Raw genomic sequence first — 13,764 nt, 5'->3', positions numbered from 1 at the left:
CCTGGCATTAATAGGGCAGTGATGTACTCAAAATGGAGCTGGTAACCTGTGTCCCATTAAGCCCAATGAGGAGGCTGGTGACATTTTGAAAGGAGCCTACTATTGGGCATCCTAATCTCCTGCATGCTTTTGGGGTATGCTCCTTTTCATATGTATATTGGGAATCTGAGGGCCACGACTGCCATTTTAGATTTGAACTAGTTGAAATATTTGCCAGAGGAGATGAGAGCCAATGAGATACACTGACAGTAATAAAAACAGAAAATGCTGGAAAAACTCAGCAACTCTGACAGCAATTCTGGAGCCAGAAACAGAGTTAATGTTTAGAGTCCATGTGACTCTTCTTCAGAGCTGAAAAGAGGTAGAAATGTGATACTGTTCAAGAGACAGGGTGGAGCAAATAGAAGGTCAGGGATAGGTGGGAGCTCAGGAGAGATTTGACAAAGATGTCATGGACACAAGATAAAGGGAGTAGTAACGGTAGCGTTAAAGACTAAGGAAGGTGCTAATAGTGTCATAAAGGTCAGAAAGCAGATGTGTTAACAGCAGAACAAGGCTCAGTGCTGTCTGAAAGCAAAACGTAAGAATGTGTTCCAGACTGGTCCAGTGGGAGCAGGGTGTTGGGAAAAAAATTGATTTCAGCTCTGAAGAAGAGTCATACCCAACAGGGCCAGTCTGTAACTTGTTCTTATGTTTTGCTTTCAGTAAGTGCTGACCCTTGTTCTGCTACTAACAAATTCTGCTTTCTGAACTTTATGCCACTATTAGCACCTTAGTCTTTAACGCTATCATTACCACTCCCTTTGTCTTGTGTCTATGATATCCTTGTCAAATCTCTTCTAAGCTCCCACCTATTGCTGACCTTCTATTTGGCTCCATCTGCTCCATCCCCTCTTCAACAGTTCCCATTACTACCTCTTTTCAGCTCTGAAGAAGAGTCATACAGACTCGAAACATTAACTATGTTTCTCTCTTCACCGATGCTGGCAGACCTGCTGAGTTTTTCCAGCATTTTCTGTTTTTATTTCAGATTTCCAGCAACTGCAGTGTTTTGCTTTTACATCGACAGTAAGTTTGGCATGATTTTTGTCGGGTTCAGAGGTTCAGGAATACTCCTCTAGATTCTACAAAAATAATCTGAGTTATTGCCCTGGAATCCACCCTCGAAAATGGTGGCCCATACTCCCAGAACCTTGCTGGCAGCCCAATATTGTGAGCCCTTAACCCAGCCAGCTGTATCCTGGTGCCCCACAGCATACAAACTGGACGCAAATGTGGTCAGCACCTCATTATTGCAGACACTTCTTTACTGTGGGTGTGGGTGACCAGCTGACCAGCGCACTCCACTGATCCTTTGTATAAATATCAAAATTGAGCACATAGTACACTTCTAACCCAAAGTGAGACACAAAGTTTTGTTTTACATAGAAATACATTGTTGCTTCCAAATGAAAGTGAGAAAATTTAAGATACATAAAATAGTGCAAATTCCTGTTGATCTGAGTATTTGATGGTGTTCCCTGAGTATAGTAATTTCATTGCTAAGGGTATTTCAACAGGAGATAATGTTAGTCTGTTACATAAACTGGAAAGAATCGATTGCTTGTCCATTTTTCTATTGCTGCTCATCTGTCGCCAGGGTTGGGTTAAATTTCATCATTCTTATTGACCATTGTAATGTTTTCTCCATTTCCATAGAAGTGATTTCTGTGAGTATTTCTAAATTTGAACCTGAAATCAAATCAAAAACAACACCATTATTAAGAGTGAAAATTAATTGAAACATTATGTCATGTTTCACTGCGTAGATACTGTTCCTTATTTCAACCAGATGGCTTTATTTCATAATTGAAAAAGGTTTGTCAGGTAATGTGATAATGGAGTTTGCTAAATTACTAATGCATTACTGCGCCAGAGATTGCTAAATATAAAACATGTTGAAATGTCAGGTAAGATGGTTATGCAAAGCCTGTACCTGTCAGATCGTCAATCAAGCTCAGATTGATCAGAAAAATCAATCTCAACTCAGTTGACATGAGACACAAACACAAATTATCCATGTTCAACAATAAATTAGCAGGAGGAATGGGAATTGTGTCAAGAGTTAAAAGACATTAAGACACATCAAGTTGGGCTCATTTTCCTTGTTTGAACTGGTAATATGTTATGAAATCAATGTTAATGGAATTCCAGATGATGTCTCATTCCTGCTATAACTCGCTCATTGTTTTGCAAATAAAGCTGCTGTAACTTGTAGTATTGAGACCTACAGATCAGGAGGTCCTAAGCTCACTGCTAGATCTGTGTCGTGTTGCATGATTAGAAACTCCATTGGAGGTTCAGCCATTAGCCTCAGCTGTTCCTAAAATTGGCAATCCTCTAGGAATGAAATAAATATTACATTCCTGGTGACTGATGTGATCAACATGGGACGAAATGATATGAGAATTTAAAAAAAAAATTTCATAAAAGAAAAACAATTTATATAGCACTTTTCATGGCCTCAGAACATCTCAGTGCTTTAAAGGCAATGAGTGTCATCACTTTTTTGATCAGAGGAGATGCAGCAGCCAATTTGTGCTAAGCAAGCTCCCACAAACAGCAATGTGATATTAACTAGGTAATCTATCAAGTCTCTGGGGTGCAACTTGAACTCATCCTTCTGACTCAAAGATGAGAGCACGATCAATTGAGCCAAAGCTGACATTTTATAATGAATAAAAACAAAAGAAAACATAGGACTTGGTGGGGGGAGAAGAGTGTTTGACTGAATGGGTCAGGTGGAGGCAGGATACAATGAAACTTCCAGGATTATGTCCAAACAGAACTGGCACCCTAATGGTACCTGGAAGGTGACAAGGGCACAGGGCTATGTATGTAGTGTCACGGTTCTCTAGGCATCTATGCTGGAAAGTGCCGGTGTGGAATTCAAATAAACCCCAATAACAAAACATCCCATCATCACTTAAGATCTTGGCCACTTAGCTCTGAGACTAGAGATGACATATGGTAAAGTAATAACACTCCCACGAGTTACAACGATGTGAGCCTCATGGATCCCTAACTCTTCCATGAGACTCATCTCCTTCCCTCTTGATCTTCTCTTTCCATACTTCTGACCACAATCTTTCCTAATGCCAATGCTATTCAAGAGTTCAATAGCTCACTCTGTTCATACGCTGTCCTTTTAAAATCATCATTACAAAAAACTGAGCCTTTATCTGTCTATTTCCCTCAACCTCTACTCATTTTCTGGCCTATTCCCCTTAGTTAAGCTCCTTGAACATGCTGTAATTTCTGAGTAATAGTGACTATCTTTCCCACAATTCCTTATTTGACTCCTTTCACTGTGGGCGGGATTGTCTGGCCCTGCCTGGCGCTGGAATTGTCCACTTCCACCTAAAGTTAACGGACTTTTGGCTGTGCTGCCATCAAAGCCGGAAAATCCCAGTCTATGTTTCTGCACCATAAGTACCTTGGTCAAAGGCACTGTCTCTGCGACTGTGATCCTGATTCTTCCCATTTCAACATTTAACATGATGAATCATGTCACCTCCTTGATTATATTCACTCCATGACCCATCTCCAGTGAGTGCGCTCCTATATGTCACAACTCAATCAATTTCAGCAAGTTTCTCCTTCAGCTGCCACACAGTCACACCATGAATTCTTTGAGGATGTTGAGGGGAATAAGATAGGTGTATTTAAGAGAAGCATATATAAGCACATGAGGGGGAAAGGATATGTTGATAGGGTTAGATGATGAAGTGTGGAAGGAGGCTGGTATGCAGCATTATTATTGGCCCTTTGGGTTGAATGTCCAACTTCTGTGCTGTAAACTCTATGGACAGAATTTAACAGGGAGCAAGGTTTCCCACCCCGCCACCCGAAATGTGGGTAGGGAATATATCCCCGCCGATGCTGGCTTCCTCTCTGCCAAGTAACTGCTGGACGTGAGACTTCCACCTCACACATGGGCAGAAGTCCCACCTCAGAGAGCTGCCGGCCAAACTGATTGGCTGGCAGCTCTGTAGCCCGAGCAGCATCGCTAGGAACGATGGCCTTGTTGAGACTACAAGTAGTCAGGCATGGCCCCATGAGGAGGCTGGGGCAGAGAAGTCAGATTAAAGAGTGGGACCGCCTTCCTGGTGAGGGGTTCCATTGCCCCAGGCCGATCCCTCTGTTGAGCAAAGGTTGCCTGAGCAGGAGGGACTCCCTTCTGGGCAACTAGCAAGCCAGCGAGGGTATAACTGGTGGCTTTACCATATGGTGTGCTGCCCCCACCACCCCCCCCCCCCCACCACCCTTCTAGTGGTGGGCTGAGGTCCTTAATTGGCCATCTTTGAACCTTCCCACCCTGGATTTAATTGGGGGGAGTTGGGAAGGTGATGAGCTTTCCACCAAGTGGCCAACGTCCTCTTCCCATTCTGGGTAATTAGGGAGGGGATCATTAAACTCCAGCCAAATTTTCCACTACCCTTGCCAGCCTCCCATTCTCCATAAACTGCCGCTAATTCTGTTCTAACTAAATGCCACTCACCCACAGCTTCTATCCTTGCTGAGCCCTTTTGCCCCCCAGTGAATTGAAATTAAATTTCTCAATCTTGCCCACAATTCTCTCCAAAGCCTCATTTCTCCTCACTCTAAAGCCTGCTCCAATCTTTTGTCTTTCCCCCACCCTCTGGTCCTCTGGACCTGGTCTCCTTTCCATTCTCAACACACCCTGCTCCATCTTCCCTTGCAGAGCCTGCAGCTACCACATCAGTGCTGTTTGGAATTCCTTCTCCAAATACCACTGGCTCTCTGTATCTCACAGTACTTAAAACACATGTCTTCTCCCAGGTCTTTGATCACCTCTTCTAACTCTCACAAAAGACGGGCATTTGCTCCTTTTCACTTCTGTGAAGCACCTTGTGACATGTTCTACATTAAAAGCAATATAAAAATGTAAGTAGTTCAGAGCAGAAATTGAGAAGAAAGACTGAATCATAAAGACTATACACACTTACCCCTTAATGTTCTGCATCTGATCAATTGTTTCTGGGAGAGGAATATTGATTGTTTCGGGCAGAAACAAAATCAAAATTGCTGAAAACACTGTCAAACCTCCCATCAGAATAAAAGGGAGAAACTCATGATAAATGCCTGTGAAAATATAAACCATAAATTGTAAGATGAAGACTGGCACAAAAATTCGTAGGCAGTATGTGTAACACATGTCTTGATGACAATAAGCATCCTTTAATGTATATTCAATGTAGATATATTTAAACAACGTGGGGATATTTTCATTTCAATTTTTGAGGTTAGTTTTCTTCTGCCTGTTTTTGACTCTTTGTTAGGCAGCATTTCCCAGAGAAGAGGTAAAAAAGCTTGTTTCCCAATCAGCATCTGGAGAATTGGGTTGGAATTACTTTGGTTTTTCCTTGTAATTTCTGGTGGAAGTAACATGGATAGATTAGGAATTTATTGTGTGACTAATTTCAAGATCTAACCCATGATCTGTCATTCTGTGATGCGCTGCATTAGAGCACCAACATGTCGTGCCATGGTTTTGGCTATTTCCTGTGCATATTTCAGAATATCCTGCGTACCAAGACCAATACAATCATTGCCTTGCTCTTGGCTTCATTTTAAGAATAGAGTATTACGCAAACGCAATATTGGATTCCACTTGTACACTGACTCTACCAAGCTCGAACTTACCAGTAAACCCCTCATAACACCTCCACTATCTCTGACTTGTCATGTTGATTGTCTGATATTCAATTCTGGATGAGCAGAAATTTGCTCTCTCTGGTTGAGTTAGCTGAAGGAGCTTCATCACTTGAGCTCGAAAAGGCCATTTATTGCCCAGTAAACAGACAGGCACCTAGCAAGGAAGGAATTCCAGCTAAACCACTCAAGCACATAGAGTCCCATCTATTGCCACACCCCCATGACCTTTTCCTTCTCTGTTGGAAGGTACGATCTGTTCCACAGGACATGCGTGACACAAAAATCATGCTACACAAAAAGGTGACAGAGGAGACTGCAACAACTACAGAGGCATCTCGTTCCTCAGTGACATGGGAAAGGCCTTCGTGGGGGTCATCCTTCAAAGGCTCAATCTCCTTGCAGACCCAGTGTACCCAGAAGCAGTGGGGTTTCCATGCTGGCAATCCACCGTAGACATGATCTCCATATGCCAGCTATGATCTCGATATGCCAGCTACAAGAGAAGTGTAGAGAACAGGATGTGCCCCTTTTTCCTTAATTTTGTGCATTTTATTGAAGTATTTAACACCATCAGCAGGACAGGACTCTACAAGATTTTGGGGAAAGTTGGCTGTCCACTAAAGCTCCTCAGTCTGCTCCTATTGTGACAACATGCACTGTACTGTATAGTTTCACGGCACCACTTCTGACAATTTCACAGTGAAGAATGGAGAAAAACAGGGCTGTGTCTTAGCCCCCATGCTGTTTGCCATGCTCTTCTTCATCTTCCTGATCTTTGTCTTTCCTGCAGTTATGGAAAGAGTTTAACTGCATCCTAAGTTAGAATGAAAGTTTTTCATTCTGAAAATGAGGACAAAAATAGTATGCACCTTGATCACAGAATTCCTCTTTGCTGAAGGTGCTGTGTTAGTCTGCCGCCTGGAAACTCAGCTACAAAGGCTCATGGATAGTCTCTTCCATGCCTGTAACCTGTTCTCCCCAATTATATGGATTAAGAAATCCGTGGCTACAAGACAGAGTGTCACACCTCTGCCCTCAATCATACTAAACAACACCCTGCTGGAAGTAGTTAGCTGCCTTGGGCCCATGGCAATCTCTTGATGCAGAAGACAATATATGCATATGAAAAGCAGCTATCATGTTTGGTCAATTCATGAAACACGCATGGAATAACATCAAGCTGACTCTTAGGACCAAGATGCTGGTTTATGAAGCCTGTGTTCTCAGCACTTTGTTGCATGGCTGTGAAAAATGGATGATTTACAGTTATCAAGAAAAGAAGCTCAAAAACTGTCATTGGTTCTTACACTGCTACAGGAAAAGGAGCTAACTGTTTGGTGAGTATTTGGTAAGTGGCTGAGATCTATTCCAGTCCTAAGGTTTAAAATAGTATACAAACTGGTGGTAAAGTTAATAAAATATATTAAAAAACCACATAAATAAGGGAATAATATAACAAAGTAATTAATTAAGACTCAGTAAGGCTGGCAGCATGTGGGAACTCCTGGATGCGATCCTGCAGTTAAGTTTTTGCGGCTTGAGGAGTTTCGGCTCAGAGTCATTGAACTGGAGGCTGAGTTGCAAACATTGCAACACATCAGGGAGGGGGAAAGTTACCTAGATGCTTTGTACCAGCAGGCAGTCAGGCCACTTAGGGTAGGGTCTTCTGATTTGACCAGTGGTCAGGGACAGGAGGGTGTGACTGCGAGTGAGGCTGGTAAGGGGACCCAGAAGGCAGGAGTGCAGGAATGTGAGCCTCTGCAATTGTCCAATAGGTTTGAGATTCTCTCAGCTTGTTTGGATGAGAGTGGGGGCTGCAAGGTGGATAAGCAAACTGACCATGGCATCATAAGCAAACTGACCATGGGAATGGAATGAGGAACTCAGGAAAATTACAATCACCAGTGAAGTGGTACTTAGCAAACTATTGGAACTGTGGGTTGATAAGTCCCCAGTTCCTGATGGATTTCATCCTAGGGTCTTAAAAGAAGTGGCTAGTGAGATAGTTGATGTATTGGTTTTAACTTTCCAAAATTCATTAGGTTTGGGGAAGGTTCCATTTGATTGGAAAATAGCTATTGTAACTCTTTTATTCAAAAAGGGATGGAGACAGAAAGCAGAAAACTATCGGCCAGTTAGCTTAACGTTTGTCAAAGGAAAAATACTAGAAGCTATTATTAAAGATGTTATAACTGGGCACTTAGATAAATTCAAGGAAATCAGGCAGAGTCAACATGGTTTTGTGAAAAGGAAATCACGTTTAAACAATTTATTTGAATTATTTGAAGAAGTAACAGGTATTGTCAAAAAAGGGGCTTTTCAGAAGGCATTTGATAAGGTGTCTCATCAAAGTTTATTGAGGAAAATAAAAACTCATGGTATAGGAGGTAACATATTGGCATGGATAGAAGATTGGCTAGCAACCAGGAAACAGAGTAGACGCATATTTCTGGTTGACAGGATGTGACGAGTGGTGTGCCACAGGGATCAGTGCTGTGGACTCAGCTTTTTACAAATTATATAAATGACTTGGATGAAGGGACAGATGGTATAGTTGCTAATTTTATTGATGACACGAAGATAGGTAGGAAAGTGAGTTGTGAGGAGGACACATAAAAAGGCTACAAAATGATACAGATAGGTTAAGTGAATGAGCAATGATCTGGCAAATGTACCATGTGGGAAAATGTGAGGTTGTTTATTTTGCCAGGGCAAATAAAAAAAAAAGCATAAGACCTAAATGGTGAAAAGTTGCAGAATTCTGAGATGCAGAGGGATCTGGGTGTCTTAGGGCATGAAGCACAAAAGGTTAGTGTGCAGATGCGGCAAGTAATTAGCAAAGCTAATTATCGTCTATTGCAACATCAACACCAATTGTAGGAAGCACTGAGGATGGCAAGGGGCGCAGAATGTACTCTGGTGGGGGATTTCAATGTCCATCACCAAGAGTGGCTCGGTAGCACCACTACAGACCGGGCTAGTTGAGTCCTCAAGCACATAGCTGCTAGACTGGGTCTGCGGCAGGATGGTGAGGGAACCAGCAAGAGGGGAAAACATACTTCACCTCATCCTCACCAGCCTGCCTGCCAGAGATACATCTGTCCATGACAGTAATTGGTAGGAGTGACCACCTCACAGTCCTTGTGGAGACCAAGTCCTGCCTTCGCATTGAGGATACCTACCATCATGTTGTGTGGCACTACCACTGTGCTAATTGGGATAGATCTTGAACAACTCAAGATTGGGCAGCCATGAGGCACTATGGGCCATCAACAAGGCAGAATTGTACTCACTCACAATCTGCAACCACATGGCCCAGCATATCTTCAAGTCTACCTTTACCACCAAGCCAGGGGTTTCACTGGTTCACTGAACAGTGCAGGAGGGCATGCCAGGAGCAGCAACAGGGATACCTAAAAATGAGCTGTCAACCTGGTGAAGCTACAACACAGGGCTACTTGCATGCCAAACAGCACAAGTAGCAAGTGATAGATAGAGCTAAGCAATTTCACAGCCAATGGACCAGATCTAAGCTCTGCAGTCCTGCCATATCAGTCATGAATGGTGGTGGACAATTAAACAACTCACTGGAGGAGAAGGCTCCACAAATATCCCCATCCTCAACGATGGGGGAGCCCAGCACATCAGTACAAAAGATAAGGCTGAAACATTTGCAACAATCTTCAGGCAGCAATGCAAAGTGGATGATCCATCTCAGCCTCCTCCAGAGGTCCCAGCATCACAGATGCCAGTCTTCAGTCAATTCATTTCACTCCTCATGATATCAAGAAACAGCTGAAGACACAGGATACTGCAAAGACTATGGGCCTGACAACATTCCAGCAATAGTAATGAAGACTTGTGCCCCCAATTTTGCAGCATCCCCATCCAAGCTGTCCCATTGCAGCAACAACATTGGCATCTACCAGGCAATGTGGAATTTAAAAAAAAAAAATTATATATGGGATGTGGGCATCATATTTATTCATCTTCCCTAAATCGTCCTTGAGAAGGTGGTGGTGAGCTGCCTTCCTGAACCACTGCAGTCCATGTGCTGTAGGTACACACACGGTGCTGTTTGGGAGGGAGTTCCAGGGTTTTGACACAGCGACAGTGAAGGAACAGCAATATGTTTCTCAGTTAGGACAGTGAGTGGCTTGGAGAGGGAATTCCAGGTGGTGGTGTTCCCATGTGTGTGCTGCCCTTGTCCTTCTCAATGGTAGTGGTCAAGGGTTTGGAAGGAGTGGTCTAAGCAGCCTGGGAGAGTTCCTGCAGTGCATCTTGTAGATGGCACACACTACTGCCACTGTGTGTGTAGTGGTGGAGGGAGTGCATGTTTGTGGATGGGGTGTCAATCAAGAAGGCTGCTTTGCCCAGGTATGTCCTTTACACAAAAAGCAGGACAAATCCAACCTGGCCAATTACCACCCCATCAGTCTACTGTCTATCATCAGTAAAGTGATGAAAGGGGTCATGGTCAAGTGGCACTTGTTTAACAATAACCTGCTCACTGACACTCAGTTTGGTATCCGCCAGGGCCACTCACCTCCTGACCTCATTACAGCCTTGATTCAAACATGGACAAAAGAGCTGAACTCCAGAGTTAAGGTGAGAGTGACTGGTCTTGACATCAAGGCTGCATTTGACAGTGTGGCATCAGGAGCCCTAGCAAAATTGAAATCAATGGGAATCAGGGAGGAACATCTCCGCTGGTTAGAGTCATACCTAGCACAAAGGAAGATGGTTGTGGTTGCTGGAGGTCAGCCATCTCAGCTCTAGGATATCACTATAGGAGTTCCTCAGGGTAGTGTCCTAGGCCCCACCATCTTCAGCTGCTTCATCAATGACCTGTCATCATAAGGTCAGAAGTGGGGATATTCGCTGATGATTGCACAATGTTCAGCACCATTAATGACTCCTCACCTCAGATACTGAAGGAGTCCATGTCCAAATACAGCAAGACCTGAACAATATCCAGGCTGGGCTGACAAGTGGCAAGTAACATTCACAGAAACATAGAAAACAAGAGCAGGTGTAGGTCATTCGGTCCTTTGAGCCTGCTCCACCATTCAATATGACCATGGCTGATCCTCTTTCTCAACACATTCTCCCGCTCTCTCCCCATACTCCTTGGTGCCTTTGGAGTCTAGAAATCTATCTTTTTCCTTCTTAAATATATTGTGACTTTTCCTCTACAGCCTTCTATGGCAGAGAATTCCAGAGTTCACCGCACTCTAAGTGAAGAAGTTTCTCCTCATCTCAGTCCTAAATGGCCTACCCCATAACCCAAGACTGTGACCTATTGTTCTAGAGCCCCAGCCAGAGGAAACATCATCCCTGCATTCAGTCTGTCCAGCCCTGTCAGAATTCTATACATTTCAATAAGATCCCCTCTCATTCTTCTGTACTCCAGTGAATAAAGGCCTAGTTGACCCAAACTCTCCTTCGCACCACACAACTGCCAGAAATGATCATCTCAAACAGAGGGAATGTAACCATCACCCCTTGACTTCCAATGTCATTGCCATCACCGATTCCCCCCACGGTCAACATCCTGGGGGTTACCATTGACCAGAAACTGAACTGGATTAGCCATATAAATACTGTGACTAGAAGAGCAGGTCAAGGGCTAGGGATCTTGTGGTGAGTAACTCACCTCCTGACTCCCCAAAGCCTGTCCACCATCTACAAGGCATAATTCAGGAGTGTGATGGAATACTCTCCACTTGCCTGGATGAGTGCAGCTCCCACAACACTCAAGAAGCTTAACACCATCCAGAACAAAGTAACCCACTTGATTGACACCACATCCACAAACATTTACTCTCTCCATCGTCGACGCACAGTGGCAGCAGTGTGTACAATCTACAATATGCACTGCAGGAACTCACCAAAATTCCTTCCAAACCTACAACCACTACCATCTAGAAGGGCAAGGGCAGCAGATGGATGGGAATACCACCACCTGGAAGTTCCCCTCCAAGCCACTCACCACTCTGGCTTGGAAATATATCACCGTCACTGTCACTGGGTCAAACTCCTGGAATTCCCTCCCTAACAGCACGGTGGGTGACGCTACAGTACATGGACTGCAGCGGTTCAAGATGGCAGCTCACCGCCACCTTCTCAGGGGCAATAAGGAATGGGCAATAAATGCTGGCGACGTCCACATCCGATGAAAGTATAAAAAAACACTCACTCTCTCACTCACCCATACACACCCACACACATGCACTCTCTTACTCCGCCCTCCACCACACACACACGCACTTTCTTTCTCTCTCACACATGTACACACGCACTCTCTCTCTCTCACACACTCCCACATAAACACACAGTCAATCTCCCACACACAGCAGTCAGCCTCTTCCCCTCCCCCAACTTGTCAACCTGGGGTTCCACAGCATCTCATTCCTGGGCCTCGCAGCCAGCCTCTCTTGCCCAGGGCCCTGATAATCCGCACCCCAGCACCCTGCTCCCCAAGCCCTGGTTGGAGGTATCGGGGTAATACTTTGATGCACTCTGGCAGCACTACATCCCTGCTTATTCCAGGAATCAACCTAGTTAATCTTCATTACATCCACTCTAAGGTAAGTGTCAGGAAGCCACTTCTCATAATGTTATTGGAATTTATTATAAAATAGAGTAATAGTGGGACGTGTGTGTGTGTGAGTGAGATGCTTAATTGGATTAAAGGCAGCTGGTCTGAAGGCTTTGATGTAACATGGTAAACACTGGGGAGGTTTAGAATATAAGGTATAAAAGGGCATTTGCATTTTAAAATAAACCAGACTAGATTGTTTTTAAAGGAGGGGGTGAAATGTGTCACCTAGCCAAGTGAAGTGTAGAAACAGTGTGTTTATTTTTCCAAAAGATTACGGGTAAAACTTAGTGCAAGAAGAGATTTTTATTATTAGGAAGGTAAAGTCCAAAGGCATAGTGAAACAACTGGTATTTGCATTCAAAGGAGAAAATATGTAGAAAGGAACGAAGTCTGTGTGTAAGGGAAGGCAGTCTAAGATTCAACAAGTGTGAAATGCCTGCAGCCTGTATGTACTAAACTGCTGCCTCCAGGGACCGAAGTTAAGAGAACTCACTTTGAATTTGACCGTTCAGGGTATTGTTTACTTTACCTGGGTCTTTTAAAAATGTCTCTTACTGTTGCCTTAATGAATGTGTAACTGGGAGTCAGATTAAGTAGGATATTTAGAAATTATCATAATAGTAATTTGTAGATCTATGTACGTATTTAAAGTCATTTCTTCTATTAATAAGTGTTTGATCTAGTTTTGTTAAAAACCTATAAGACTTGGTGATCTTACTACTACTGAATTCAAGGCAGGCAGCTCAAAATTTATACAAATTGCAAAACAGGTTGTGGCAGTTGTTTCAAGTTTCCCTTTGGGATTTGAACAACTCAACACTTACCATCGGCTGTGCCATAAATTAAGTACATACTTCCTTTGGTAAGAAGACTAAAACTGTACACAGCACTCTTGATGTGGTTTCACCAAAATTCCTTACTTTTATACTGTACCTCCTTGCAATAAAGGCTAATATATTTTCCTTCCTAATTGCTTGTACCTGCATAATCTGATTGTACCTGATAACTTAGTGATTTTTATGCAAGTACAGTGTCGTAAAACCGGCAACCATGGGACCGTGGCCGTACCAGATTTCAGATCTTGCCGGATTTTGTGGGTGCTTTGGGTCAAGCCGGTAGGGTAGGATCTAGGTTGCTTGCAGCTTGGGAATAGACCAGCGTGTAGGTGGCAAAACCAATAACTAGTCAGGCCTCACACCATACCAATGCAGCGCCTAGGTGAATTTTCCAGCTAAGTTATTTTTAAAATTATTTTTCAATTAAAATTGATGCATGGCACATTGTAAAAATGTCTGGTTTTTGGACAGCTGCATTTGAGACATTGTACTGTACAAAGACCCTCAAATCCCCTGAATGCTAACTGGTTTCTTATCTTTCTTTAAAATAAAACTCTGCTGTTTCATTCTTCATACCAAAGTGGATAAATTTAAATTTCGCCACAT

General features: G+C 43.3%; 1 protein-coding gene across 1 annotated transcript in view; it reads right to left on the bottom strand.

Annotated features, from left to right (window-relative positions):
- Positions 1-820: 820 nt before the first annotated feature.
- LOC121280733 (solute carrier family 22 member 5-like) overlaps positions 821-13,764 on the bottom strand; it is a 160,272-nt gene continuing 147,328 nt past the window's right edge. Inside the window, exons 9-10 of the mRNA XM_041192868.1 lie at positions 5,010-5,145; positions 821-1,731 (exon numbers count right to left, since the gene is read on the bottom strand). Of these exons, the coding sequence (XP_041048802.1) occupies positions 1,647-1,731; positions 5,010-5,145 (221 nt within the window). The 3' untranslated portion in view covers positions 821-1,646. The remainder of the gene's footprint in view (positions 1,732-5,009; positions 5,146-13,764) is intronic.

This window comes from Carcharodon carcharias, chromosome 8 (assembly GCF_017639515.1).
Source record: "Carcharodon carcharias isolate sCarCar2 chromosome 8, sCarCar2.pri, whole genome shotgun sequence".
NCBI classification, from domain to species: domain Eukaryota; kingdom Metazoa; phylum Chordata; class Chondrichthyes; order Lamniformes; family Lamnidae; genus Carcharodon; species Carcharodon carcharias.
Note: the sequence above shows the minus strand (reverse complement) of the source record. Positions and strands in the feature narration are given on the sequence as shown.